This window comes from Primulina eburnea, chromosome 1 (genome assembly GCF_022965805.1).
Source record: "Primulina eburnea isolate SZY01 chromosome 1, ASM2296580v1, whole genome shotgun sequence".
NCBI classification, from domain to species: domain Eukaryota; kingdom Viridiplantae; phylum Streptophyta; class Magnoliopsida; order Lamiales; family Gesneriaceae; genus Primulina; species Primulina eburnea.
In genome coordinates this window covers 43,638,924-43,652,522 of record NC_133101.1, presented here as the reverse complement: position 1 = coordinate 43,652,522, position 13,599 = coordinate 43,638,924, and the positions used below count along the sequence as shown (strand labels likewise).

General features: G+C 33.7%; 1 protein-coding gene across 3 annotated transcripts; it reads left to right on the top strand.

Annotated features, from left to right (window-relative positions):
- Positions 1-1,770: 1,770 nt before the first annotated feature.
- Positions 1,771-12,035, top strand: LOC140829993 (uncharacterized). 3 transcript variants are annotated; one of them, XM_073193284.1, is made up of 6 exons: positions 1,771-2,032; positions 7,915-7,972; positions 8,057-8,119; positions 8,431-8,472; positions 8,599-8,655; positions 11,592-12,035. In XM_073193284.1, the coding sequence occupies exons 1-6, from the start codon at positions 1,824-1,826 to the stop codon at positions 11,682-11,684; spliced, it is 522 nt and encodes a 173-aa protein (XP_073049385.1). In that variant the 5' UTR covers positions 1,771-1,823; the 3' UTR covers positions 11,685-12,035. The 3 variants fall into 3 exon arrangements, with proteins under 3 accessions (XP_073049385.1, XP_073049378.1, XP_073049391.1); XM_073193277.1 differs by having other exon boundaries at positions 1,771-2,047; XM_073193290.1 differs by lacking the exon at positions 11,592-12,035 and adding an exon at positions 10,742-11,585 and having other exon boundaries at positions 1,771-2,047.
- The last annotated feature ends 1,564 nt before the right edge of the window (positions 12,036-13,599 follow it).

The following is a 13,599-nucleotide window of genomic DNA, read 5'->3' as shown; positions in this document are numbered from 1 at the left end:
AATAACATAATATATTCATCTACCAAACATATATCATGTAATTCAAGACTATGCAGAGCTTGAGTATATTTTTTCTTCTTCTCTGTATTTTGACTGTTGAAATAGTCTACCCCTATAAAGTGTGCTTTGAATAGGGTAGCCATCTTTCCAGCGATCTCACTAAGAGATTCTCCAACTAGGACTGACTCTTTCATGTCTGCTGAAGTCATGTCCCAAGCAATTTTTACTGATCCCATAAGACTCATTTCCAAAAGTTTAATGAATCCTTCTCTGTTGAGATCAAGTGTTCCTGCTGCAATTCTCATAGCAGATGTCCAATCGTCTATGAGATCTTCTCTGTTTTTGAAGTCCAATACATCAAGGTTAAGCATAACCCCGTAAGGATGTATAGGATCTAAAACAGTTTTCCCATAGGGTGTTTGGTGCAAAGGGATTTGAGTTCTCCTTGCCCTTGTTCCCGCTGGGTGTGATCCTCCACCAGTATGGAAATCAGTCTGAGATTCTCTCATATTTATATTATGAGATCCCATACTTTCCCTTGGTGGTTCCTGGGAAGATGACCAGGTTATTGCAGGTGGTGTTTCACCTGCTGCTGTATTCATCTTTAGATCTACTACTTTGAGATTTGCGAAAGATTCCTCAAGCTTTTGTAGATCCTCCAAACCAATCCTTTCTAAAGTTGTCATCAGATCAATTTCTTTTCTGAGACAGATTTGATTAGATTGATCATCTTTTCTTCTTCAGTTAAAGGTTTTGACACCACTCTGGCCTTCTCTTGTTGATGTAACAAAGGTTCGGTACCAAAGGATGGTGGTAACCAGCCTCCTGAAGTTCTTCTACTAGAACTTGGTTGTTGTTCTAGTTTCTGTATTCTTGTTCGAATATCCTTTAAGATCTCAAGAATTTCTTCTTGTTTCTCTAGGACCTTTTCAATCCTTTGAGGTACATAATATAGCATATTGCCATAATTTTGTACCGTTTTCTGTATTTCTCTAAGATCCAGAGAGAGCTTAGAGGAGTCTGGTACTATCTCCAGAAATTTATTATTCTGAATCATAAATTTTTACCTGAGGGTGCTGTTGCTTCCCTTCGTAGATCTTCTGTTTATACAGATCCATTGTTCTCTGAAGAATTTCTTCTGAGTAGATTTTGAAGTATGTTTTTACGGTTCTTTAAACCTTGTAAACGCATACCTTTCGTTCTGAGTTCAGTGAAGCATGTACTTCGCTGTAATTCTTGTTCTAATTGAATTATTTCTAGGGAAATAAGTTCAATTTCGAGCTGGATGGTAGTCCCTGGCATATTTAACAGATCATTGAAGATCTGGTCTTTTTGGCCTGTAAGAGTCTACCTTTTGTGTATGCAAGGTTTTGCAAACACTGCTGTCTTTCATCAGGAGATAAATTTCCTTTGTTCTCCTGTTTCTGATATCTAACAATAGTTAGATAAGCTTGTGTATATTCCAAAATATTGGAATAATTCTTGTAAATTATTCTCCTCGAACTAAAGTTCGGATTCATAATTTTTTCGAAATTCTCCTTCTCATACATTTAATTACTAGTAATAATAAAATTTTCGTGTTTGAAATAAATTAACCATGCTCTGATACTATTTTGTGGAGCGCGGAGGATCAATTAAACAAAATAGAGAATAAGGGTAGTTTTGTCAATTCTATAGGTTTAAGGAGTTAAAAGAGAGTTTTTGATGGTTAGAGAGTTAGGAACAAGTTAAGTTTGAGTTTAAGGATTTAGGAGCAATTTCCCAAAAAAAAAACTGAGGACCACTTATACGAGCTAGTCGAACTTCTCTCAAATTCAATCCCGATGGCTGCCTCATCGTCGCCTTCCAAGTCTTCGTCCTCGTCCTCAGACGAATCTCATAGCAGCCGCCGCCGCCGCCGCCGCAGAACAGATCGAGACCGTGCTTTGAAAGTTCGTGAAAAGAGTCATTCTCAACCAAGACGTCGTCGTAGACATCATTCATCCTCGTCCTCTGATACCTACTCTTCTTTCTCCTCCGACGAAGAGCACAGGTATCTCACATACATGTATCTCCTTTGATATTGGTTCTCTATTTCTGTAGATCTCGATTTTAAATAATTTCTTGACATTAAGTTGTATTTCTTCTCCTATCATACTATCTGAATATCTATGATACTATAGAATCAGGGTTGATTTTTTGGTTACTGGATTCGAGGTCAGAAGTTATGAATTTCCCCTTAGAAGCTGTTAGATCACATTATTGAGTTGTAAGGATTTGTTTTGAGTGCCCTAACATATAAAATTTTGATTGGAAAGCTTTGAAGATACCGAAGCATTTTGATTTACGAGAAATGAGAACTTGCAACTTTGTAACACAGGACGCATTAAACATTAAATTTTTTGTCCTGAAATAGTTTTAGTCTCATGATACATCTGGAATGAACCCGATTGTGATTAGAGTTGTATCCAGAAATGTAAAGGTGTCAACATTTCTTTCAAATCCATAGCAAGATTATGATAAGTGGTACGTAGACTCATGAAAGGTTTAGCTTTACCATCCAGTTTTAACTTTTAAGTGAGGATCATTTCAGCAAATTTTGCGGAACTCTGGGCTTTGCCAGCTAAATGTATTAATCTCTCAAGTGATTGACCAAAGGCAAAATGATTCAAGTGACTATTTATTGTCTTGTTAGCCTGGGAGTTTGACAGGAAATTCATGAACTCTGGGAAAATTTAAAAAGTAATTTTTCCCAATTATCGATACTTCATTTCTAATAAAGAAGGTTCATTCGACTTTTGACCATTTTTCATTATCATTGTATCAATCCCAATGCTCATATATATTCTGTATGCAATTCAGCACGAAAAACCTATCCATACATCCTTCCAAATTGCAAAATATCAAATCAACTCTAAAATATTTTACCAAACGGTGAGTGATCCTACAACTATGTAAGCAAAAAGTCAAAAACAAACTTTTAACATTCTTTAGATCATACTTTCATAGGACTGGTTAAGGGAATTTTAGTGTTTAGAAGGGGGTTGAATAAACACTTAAGATTTTTGATTCATTTTCTGAATATGAATCAGTTCATCAAAGAACTGATCCTAAAATCTTGTTTTTCGATATAAATCAGTCAACTGATATAAGTGCGGAATTAGACTGAAATATAGATTGAATATTGAGGATTGATATAGTGTAAATCTGACAATATAACTGAAATGAACATGTGGATTTTACGGATGTTCGGAGACTTCGAATGCTTCTACGTTACCCCTTTTATCACGAGGGTTGGATATTACTAAAAGACTTTGATATATGACCACAGATTGTGATGCGATCATGATCGGCCAAGCTCCGAGGGAAGCATGGGATCCATTAGATTTACCGGGGCGAGACGGAGAAGGGCCACCGAAGACACCAAAGCAGAAGGCATCGCGCAACAAGACAGAAGACCTCGCGCGCATGCGCCCAGACGAGGTGCGCATATGCGCGGGCCTCGCGCACATGCGCCAAGACGGGGCGCGTATATGCGCGAGAAGCACTGCCACCGAAGTGTTGAACAGAGACATTCACGCATATGCGCGGAACTAGGGCGCGCATATGTACGCAAGGGAAAATTATCCAACGTGCATGGCAGAGACTTCCGCGCATATGCGCGGGTATATGTGCGCGGTGCAAATGCGAATATAGAAACTTTCGCGCATATGCGCGCGGCGCGGACTTTTCCTAATTTAGTGTTTTTATTATTTTGGCAACTAGATATTGACATCTTTTGATATGTAAAGAGATATGAACGAAATTTGAGACAATTCAGATTATTATTGATTGAATATCAAACTTTTGAGTTTTTCTCTCAAAACTTTTCAAGGCTTAGCTTTGTTTCAAAATCAAACTTATCAAATTTTTAACTTTGTGGCGTTTGTCGATCGTTTCTTATGCGGATTGTCAAAGACGAGTTCTTTGAATGTTCGTTTGAGTGTCGATTGTTTTCATTGTGATTCTTTGTTACTAAACCACGTAGTTTAGGGGTGAAAATCACGTTATACTTGAATCAAAAGATCGGCACACAACAACAATTCTTGTTCATTGTTGAATTGAGGACGCGATTCTAAATTAATCGTGTTTGTTATTTGTATTTGTACGAGGATTCATATCAGATTGTAATAACTAATAATCCACTTCAGCTGGTCTTACACACTGCCAAACTGAACTTTTATTTCAACAACTCTTTTTACAGTGACTAACTGAAACGCTCTAATTGGTAGTCTTAAATGCTACTGATAAATACAATGAATTTAGAGTTTGAGTGTACGATCGGTAAATTGAGAAAATAGTCGTGAATAATATCGCAACTAATTGAAGATTGTAGCTTGATTGTTTCTTGTGTTTTCATTAGCCTTCTTCAACTGATTTGATCAGCTATATATAGTCTTCGATCTCAACGGTCGTATTAAATTCATTTAATGACAAATATCCGTTGAATCGTCGTCTAATAACTTTATCTGACAGTAGTACGAGGCAATCAGACTGTTCTGTTCTGATTCATCTGTTTTGCTTTGTTACGACCTGTCAGTCTGTCTTCTGATACTTCAACTGATGACGTGACCAACTGATTAGAATCAATTGATCTGCCGATCCGTTCAGCTGGACATTATCAGTTCTAACAGATGTCCTATCAGTTACGAATACTTCAGTTGATAAGGTTTTTCTAGCTTAGCTCAAACAAAGTCTTTAGTTATTAGCCTGCTCACCTGAAGTGCGAAGCCCTTGAACTGCTTTGAATTCTGCACCATGTTCTTCAAGATTGTGAAGATGATATACGACCAGTTCATTTTTTTCCCCTTAACAATATCTGTCATCACTTGAAATTTCTCGAGAGTGACGGCAGTAAAAGAACCTTCCTTTGCTAGAAGGCCCTTAGCAACAATATGAGCCAGTTGCTGGTACTCTAGCTTCAGTTCTTTCTTTGTTCAGACACTTTGATCTTTATCCCAGTTGTTGAAAGAGTGGTCTGCATTCCTTCAGTATCAGCGGCAGAAACCTCTAAAAAACTTGAGAGGCCTTCAGTTCCTGGAAAATTCTTCATCCACGATCAGAACATGGTCATTTATCTTCATCTGAATCTTCCTGTCATCAGTGATTGAGCTAGATTCATAGATAGAGAAAATCTCCGCAGCATGGATTTCTTGGGTCGTCAACCCTAGGAAAGTACGAAGCCCAAATGCTTCAATCTTTTCGAATAAGCTGTGAACTGATTCTTCAGTGTGCGAAAATCGATTGCAACAACATTTGAGAGTTAAGCAGGTGTCTGAGATGCCATTGGATTGAGTTTAGCTGTAAGGAAAGAAGAGTACAAGTGAATTGCTCTGAAAATTCGAGAGTTTGGAAACTTTGGGAATGGTGAGACGCTTATGAGAGGGCGATTTTTATTTATATCTCGTGACCTTCAAATTTTGGACACTTGGCAGTCCTTGAATGATTTTGACCAAATAAGTAAGATATTCAACCGTTGGTCATTCTGCAAAATCAGGATCATTGGATTTAAAATTTGAATCAAATTTGAATAAGCAATTTAATCTTGGTCACGATTTCATTAAGGAACTTAAACGAATTAAAGTTAATCAACTTATGGGATAAGATCATTTATTCAGATACCGAATGATCAATTTGAAATTGAATTAGTTTAGTTTATGAATAACTGACTGCTGTCTTATCAGTTGACTTACTAAAATTCAATGTTCCTCCTAAATTAAGTTTTTAAGATAAATCAATAAGCCCTAAGATATTTCTAAAGTAAGAAAACTTAGTCTCTGATAGTGGCTTGGTGAAGATATCAGCTGCTTGTTGTTCAGTTGAGATATACTCCAGTCTGATGTCCTTCTTAAGAGCCTGGTATCTGATGAAGTGATGTCTGACATTAATGTGTTTGGTTCTGGAGTGAAGAACTGGATTGTATGTAAATACAATCTAGCTTGTGTTGTCATAGAAGATCGGTGACTCTTCCGCTACTACTCCATGGTCTTTTAGTTGTTGCTGAATCCAGAGCAGTTGAGCACAACAACTTCCAGCAACTAAATACCCAGCTTCAGTTGTGGAAGTGGCGATCTATGTTTACTTTAACAGCTAGGAAATGCGATTGTTTAGGATTAGCTTGGAATCTAGCACGTAAACAAACAACAAATATAATATCAGGACGGCTAGCAGTTAGGTATAATAAAGAATCTATTAAACCTCTGTAGAGTGTCATCTCAACTGATATTCTCTCTTCATCTTTGTCTAGTTTAACTGATGAGCTCATTTCTTTTGCATAGTTGAATCAGCTTTTCCCAGATTTTCTTAGCTGATTTGTACATTTTGATTTTGCTAAATGTGTTTTTGTCCAGAGTTTTATGTAGGATGTCCTTGGCAACATTGTCTAAGTTAGCCTTTCTCTTATCCACAGAAGTCCACTCATCTCGTGGTTTCTCTATTCCATGTGGCTCTCCATAGGTGAGAGCAACAACTGTGTTGGCTTTCATGATCTTCATGGGTCATTCTGTTATGACATACCACATGTCATCATCCTGAGCGGCTAGAAGAGCCTGCATTGTTATCTTCTAATAATCAAACTCTTCCATTGAGAACATGTGAATCTTGTTGAATGAAGACATTAATATCTGTATCAGTTTGATCGTTTGAAAGTATTCAAGACCAGATTAACCGCTCTGATACCACATGATATGATCTGTGAGGGGAGTTCAAGGAGGTTAAATAAAAACTTAGGATTTTTGATTCCTTTTCCAAATATGAATCAGTTATCAAAAAACTGATCCTAAAATCTTGTTTGTCGATATAAATCAATCAATTGATAAAAGTGCGGAATTAGACTGAAATATGGATTGAATACTGAGGATTGACATAGTGTAAAACTGATAGTATAACTGAAATGAACACGCAGATTTTTGCGGATGTTCGGAGACTTCAAATGCTCCCTACGTCACCTCTTCTATCACGAGGATCGGATATTACTAAAAGACTTTGATATATTACAACAAATTGTAATAATCCACTTCAGCTGGTCTTACACACTGCCAAACTGAAACTTTTAGTCCAACAACTCTTTTTACAGTGACTGACTGAAACGCTCTAATTGGTAGTCGTAAATGCTACCGATAAATACAATGAATTTAGAGCTTGAGTGTGCGATATGTAAATTGAGAAAATACTCGTGAATAGTATCACAACTAATTGAAGATTGTAGCTTGATTGTCTCATGTGTTTTCACTAGCCTTCTTCAACTGAATCGATCAGCTATATATAGTTTTTGATCTCAACGATCGTATTAACTGCATTTAATGACAAATATCCGTTGAATCGTCGTCTAATTGTTTTATCTGACAGTAGTACGAGGTAATCAGACTGTTTTGTTCTAATTCATCTATTTGTTTTCGTACGACCTGTCAGTCTGTGTGCTGATACTTCAACTGATGACGTGGCCAACTGATCAGCCGCTGATCAGTTCAGCTGGACATTATCAGTTCTAACTAATGTCATATCAGTTACGAATACTTCAGTTGATAAGATATTTCCGGTTAAGCTCAAATGAAGTTTTCAATTACGATTACTCGATTGTTCGATCAGTTAGATTTTTCATTTCTCTTACAGATTAGTTTGCCAAACTCTGAAACTTATAATATTCCAACATACTCCTCTCTGCATCTGAAAATAACGAGGATAAAATTCCACCTTCTATCTATCTGTTCTAGTTGTGCTACTTTAAGTTTAACTATAAAGTCCACTTACAGCCAAGACATCTCTCTTCTTGAACCATATAATTAATTGAAAGTGTAGGTCTGTCTCCAACTCTTGTTCTTCCAATTCCTAGGTCCTATTAACGTCTATTGTTTATCTATTTTTATCTTATATATATTTTTTCATTCCATTTGGCAGTGAACAACAAACGCCTCATCGTTCAAAGAGGCATAGACCAAATGATAGATCTAAGAAGGTGGCCATTTCATTTTGTGTACTAATTTCTAGATTAATTTAGTGTTTATTGTTGTAACTGATTGGCTGGTTGGTTATATTTCAGGCTAAAGAAAGAGAGAAAGGGAAAAGTCATCGAGATAGGCACAATAAGCATAAATCTAAAGAGGTAGACCACTATGTTCTTTTTCTAACTTCTACCTTTTGTTTGTCTCTGGGAGAATAATATTTATGTTAGTTTTGAGGCCAGTGAATTGCTTTGAAAACAAAGTTTTACCTCTGCTCTCTATTCATTATTTTAATATGTTTTTTTCATTATCGTGTATTATCCCTTTGAAACGTGGTTCTTATTGAACTTTTTGCCTCTTATAAATGGCTCTTTGAAATTGGAGCTGTGGTCTGCTATATGATGACTGGACTCTTGATTGGCTGGCCTGGATGTTTGGCTTTTCTTGACCTGGCAATGTGAGCCATATACAGAAGGAACAGCAGGAAAGTAGCGGTCCTGTACAGCTTTCTAAGGTGTTTACTTCCGCTTCCATCTACATTTGTTTTTCTACTCATCCACTGGCAAACAAAAAAGCATGCAAAATACTTTTAAAGGAAGGCTGGAGGTATATGTTCTCATGTAATTAATGATTTATTCAGTTCTTGGGAAGGGACAAAGATGAAGGTGTTCGCCGCAGTGCTGTCTCTGGTAAAAAGGTATTATTGCTTCCCCGTAAAATCCCTGATGTTCAGAATTTTCATGACAAATAAAATGAACCCACTTGTGATTGTAAAGGACAAAATATTTGATTGAGAGGATAATTGAAGGATTGGTGAGAGTGATAAAAAATTGAAAGATACAGAAAAGTAATATAATGTGATATATATTCATACCAAACACAATATATTTATGATTCTCTTATATTAAAATCATATCAAACATACAATATATATATATATATAAAATATAAGGGACTAATTTTGTTTAATGCATTGAAATAACCAAAAGGCCCCCCATTATATGTGCCCGATGACCTTAATTATTAATAAAAGAGATATGTTTCTTTTTTTGATCGGAAATAACAAAAGAGATATGTTGGTAATTCTGCCTACTTTTTAGAAAATAAATTACGATTATAGATTAAAAATTATTATTTGTATATTTTTTCACAAGTAACATTTATGTAAAAATAAAACTAACTATATTTATTATCTTCAAATATAATTTAACCAATCATTTGTTACTATGATTGTAATTACAACCGGTTACAATTAAAATTTTTATTAAATGAATTGATAAATGCAAATAAGAAATCAATTTTGTATTCCATTTTAACATTTTTGTGTCAATTAAAGAATAATTGTTTTTCTTTTTCTTTTATAATTCTTTTACTCAGCCTCTCACCTTTTTTGAAACCCTTACTCCATTTTCTACTCCAAGCTCGACGTTAAGCTCCCCCATATATTTTTATTTTTCTTTATAAATCAAAATTTAATTTTAATAATCCTCATTTAAATTTTTTAATCTTCTTCTCCAATAACCTCTCATCTCTTTGTTCTCTTCACTAATCCCTAAATTCAATACTGACCGTTTCACATATTTCGGTCAACCATAACAGAGACCGTTATTTTGAAAATTTCTGTAATCTGTTCATTTCGTCCCGCTGCCATGATTTGGCTAGTGAAAAATAGTCTGTCCTCATCCACTTTATTGAGATGGGTAATATTGTAAGGCTATGTTTGGTAGCCATTATTCCTTATTTTGTGTTTGGTTCATTTTTTATTTAGTCTTCAAGCCCTTGATTATGATTGAAAGTCCTCACTAATCATGTTATTTGTGTGATTAAACATCCCTTCTCAAAGGTGTGATAATGTATAATTCTTGAATAGGGATCATGATAAGATTGTATATTGATCATAATACTCTTGAATTGTATTCTTCAACATAATATGAAAATTAAATTAGTGAAATTTAATAATTATTATAATATTTAAATTTTTATTATTATATTTTTTATAAATTAATTTCATATATTTTTATTATTTTCAATTATTTTAAAAAAACAATAATATTGTAATTATCACTAAAATTTTTTTAACAATAAAATTAATATTTAAAATATTATTACTATTTTAATTATTAAAGTAAATGCATATTTACAAATTTATTTCTAATAAATATATTTAAATTAATTTTAATAAATGTAAATTATAATTATAAATATTTAATTATCTATCCAATTATTTTAAGAATATATATTTAATTAGCATTTGAGGCATTTTGGTCGTTACAATAAAATTTACAAAATTAATACATCATTTTAAAACCATACCAAATACCATGTTATTTATCCTACCATACTATTAACCATATATCTCATTTTTTAATCACTCTAATTATTAGTCATTTACTTATTCTATCACACGTACCAAATGGAGCCTAAGAATACAGATTTGCATGTTGTGTTGTACAAAAATGATAGATAATCACATTGGTCGGTTGTGATAAAGTATCTGGAAAATATTGTCCACAGCGCGGGCTTCACACATGATTTTCGGGCTTTCATGATAATACAATACTCCGACCAAACATTAGATAAGGCCTGATAATGTACCAATCATTCTGTTATTATTTAAACTAAACAGAGGCTTAAAGGTGTAAATTATGATAGTTCTTGGTTGTATTTTTTAAATTGTTCAAATGTGCTTATGTATGGAGGTAACACTTGCGCCTTAGTTGGCATGATTCTTGTTTTATTGTACCTCCGCTGCTTACTGAAATTTTCATTTTGAATATGTGGAGTTCGAAAGTGAGCTGACGAAGCAATAGCTTTAGACATCTGAACATTGTGCTGACATATCATAGTAAGTTTGGAACAGTTAATGATTTGGTGCCACTGCTTTATTTTTTAGGATAATTTGGTGAGAAATTTTCCATTTTAGAAAATCAAATAATAATGTTACTTTTTCCAAATATGAAATGGAGCATTTAATAAGGAATATGGAGCATTTTAATTATTCACATGATTCTCAGTAATTTTATCAACTTTTTTGTTGAAAAAGGTAGCATCCAGCTAATGTAACTGGTTCAAACTGTAGGACTTCAGTTTAGACTATCAGAGTGGTTGTAATATTAAAATATATACATCTGTTTTTTTTAAAAAAAATGATTTATCAATGATAAGAAATGCATTTTCCAGGATTGATCATCGACTGCATTATTGTGCTGAGAAAGTTGTTTAATACTAAGAGTTGATTATATGGAAGCAATCTGTTAATGCCTCCTATGAGTTTTTGCTGTGGCACAAAATTTTTAGCCCATACTTGTCCTGGTTGCTTCTGTGTTTGGATATGAATCCGTAATTGACGAATATTTATGGGCTATTTTTGCGTCATAGTGGTTAACAAATATGTAGACTTCTGTTTCTTACAAAAAAAATGGAGGATCCATGAAGAGTCCTTTTAGATCACGAATAGTCAGTCAATTCAGTTGTGAACAAGCTGAGCATACTGAAGTAAGTTGATTATTGTATAGAAAATTTTCTTGGTATAGTTTTGCTATTACAACCCATGTATCCACTTTTCAGTGAGAGCTGTCAATACTCGCTGCATTGCCTATGTGCTTGAATACGATCTATTGTTCCCTTTTGCAGATGTTATTGAAGCTTGAGAAAACAAAAGAGGACAAAGTGGCAGAAGGCAACCGAAATGAACTATTGAAATTCTTGAATGCTAGTTATGATTGATGTTCTGGTAACAGTACTTCTTTCGGCAACCATTGAAGGCAACATTTGAAGTGTTGTTGTTCGCGTAGTTTTGAGGTTGTATGTGTGGAAATGTTTGTGACGTTGGGTCCTATAAATCTCCAGTTTATGTGTCTTTTTTTGGAAATTTTTATGTGCGACAATACTTGTGTTTTATTGTTTGTTATTTGATAGCGGCAAGAAACTTGTTATTTTTGGTTTAAATTTGTGTAGTTTTGGATAACTTCAGTAATTGGGCATTTCTCTCTCAATCTCCCCCCGATGAAATGTATTGCCATTCTGGATTAATTAGATTCGTGGTAGAATATAATTATCAAAAACCGTTGTTTTATTAACGTGTTTTCAATATGTTTTATGTGGAGTCTATATTTCCATTTAATTGTTTTCCTTTTATCGTGAATAGTGGTATAAAGTAATCACATTCAATTAGGAAGACCGAGTATTCTTGAGTAAATCCTTTTGGTTCTTTTAAATTTTAGTATTGTTCGTTTGTTTCCACTAACCACCAGAGCATGCCGATGTTAGTAGAAAGTACAACTGATATGTTCATATTGCGTTGATTGATTCGGCTTGGCTTGCTGAAAAATGAACTCTTTCTGCCAGCCATGAAAAAGCTCTCACAACAAAGGGAGTTTGAAGAGTTTGTTGGTTCCTGTATTGGGATGTTCGTCATCTCCTCCCATATTCATTATGAAGAATTTGAGTTTTCCCTTGTTCGGGACGAGATCTGTGGAAATTGGCATCCCTGATCATGATATTGATTTGAGCCACGTCTACCTAACATAGGCTGTATATCGGTCTGTCCGTAACCTAATTTTCGATTTTAGAAATATAGAATTTGATATTTGGACTGTTTTTTTTTTTCGGTTCTATTTTCCAACAAACCCGATTTAGTTTTCCAACAAGCAAGTTCGGTTATTTCGGTTTGATAATTTTTTAAATTAGTAATTAAAATATATTTTAAATATATTATATTATATTGCAGTTAATGGTATAATAAAACTTTAAAATAAAAGGCTAAATGTATTAAATAAATAATAATCAACTAAAAATTGACAAAAATATTTTTAATTCACTAAATATCATCTCATAGAATTTATAATTTAAAATATAGATAAAACTATTAATTTAATTTCGTTTTTTTGTCAGTTCGGTTTTGATAAATATAATCCGAATATGACGATATAAAATTCAGTTTAATAAATTTATCCGAATTTAAAAATTTGACTTTAGGTTCGGTTCACTTTGGTTTTCGATTTTTTCAGTGGGATTTACGATTTTTTCGATTTAACAAAAGTTTGAACTCCCTACCCAAATGTACTATTTAACTTGTTATAATGTGTGCGTTAAAGAATGTACTGTAAGGTGTAAAAATCTAAGAATCCACTCATGAAAAAGTTTTAATTCATTATTATGAAAATTATGTGTTTAATGGTTTAATTATGAATTTATATGAAAAAGCTAGTATGTATTCAGGTATGTATATAATATTCTGCTGCAGATTTTTATTCTAGATAATGGAAAAAATCATTTAAAAGCTTTTAATGCTAAATCTACAGAGAGAATATTTGTAACGTACCGTAGTTTAAACTATTTTGAAATTTGCGAAAAAATAAAATTTCTTAAATAAGTAGTAATCATTCAAATTGCGTTAAAATGAACTGCACGTCTAAAAATATTTGAAATAAAAACAATTATCATCGAAGTTCGCAAAAAAGTAAACGTTTAAACGTCGTAAACAATATCATGAAAATCAGAGTATTTAAAACATGCATAAAGTTCTTAAAACATAGGCGGTCATCGGGTTTAGCCTCCTACACAGTTCAAGGAGACTCATTGGTTGTAATGCCGAGATTTTTATCTGTTAATCTGCGAAATGATTTATTATGAATGGATA

Excerpts from the sequence above, each read along its gene's own strand:
- LOC140829993 (XM_073193277.1), top strand. The coding sequence starts at position 1,824 with ATGGCTGCCTCATCGTCGCCTTCCAAGTCTTCGTCCTCGTCCTCAGAC. Across the intron at positions 2,048-7,914 it reads CACAGGTATCTCACATACAT|TGAACAACAAACGCCTCATC; the intron begins GTATCTCCTTTG and ends TCCATTTGGCAG. Across the intron at positions 8,473-8,598 it reads GTCCTGTACAGCTTTCTAAG|TTCTTGGGAAGGGACAAAGA; the intron begins GTGTTTACTTCC and ends TGATTTATTCAG.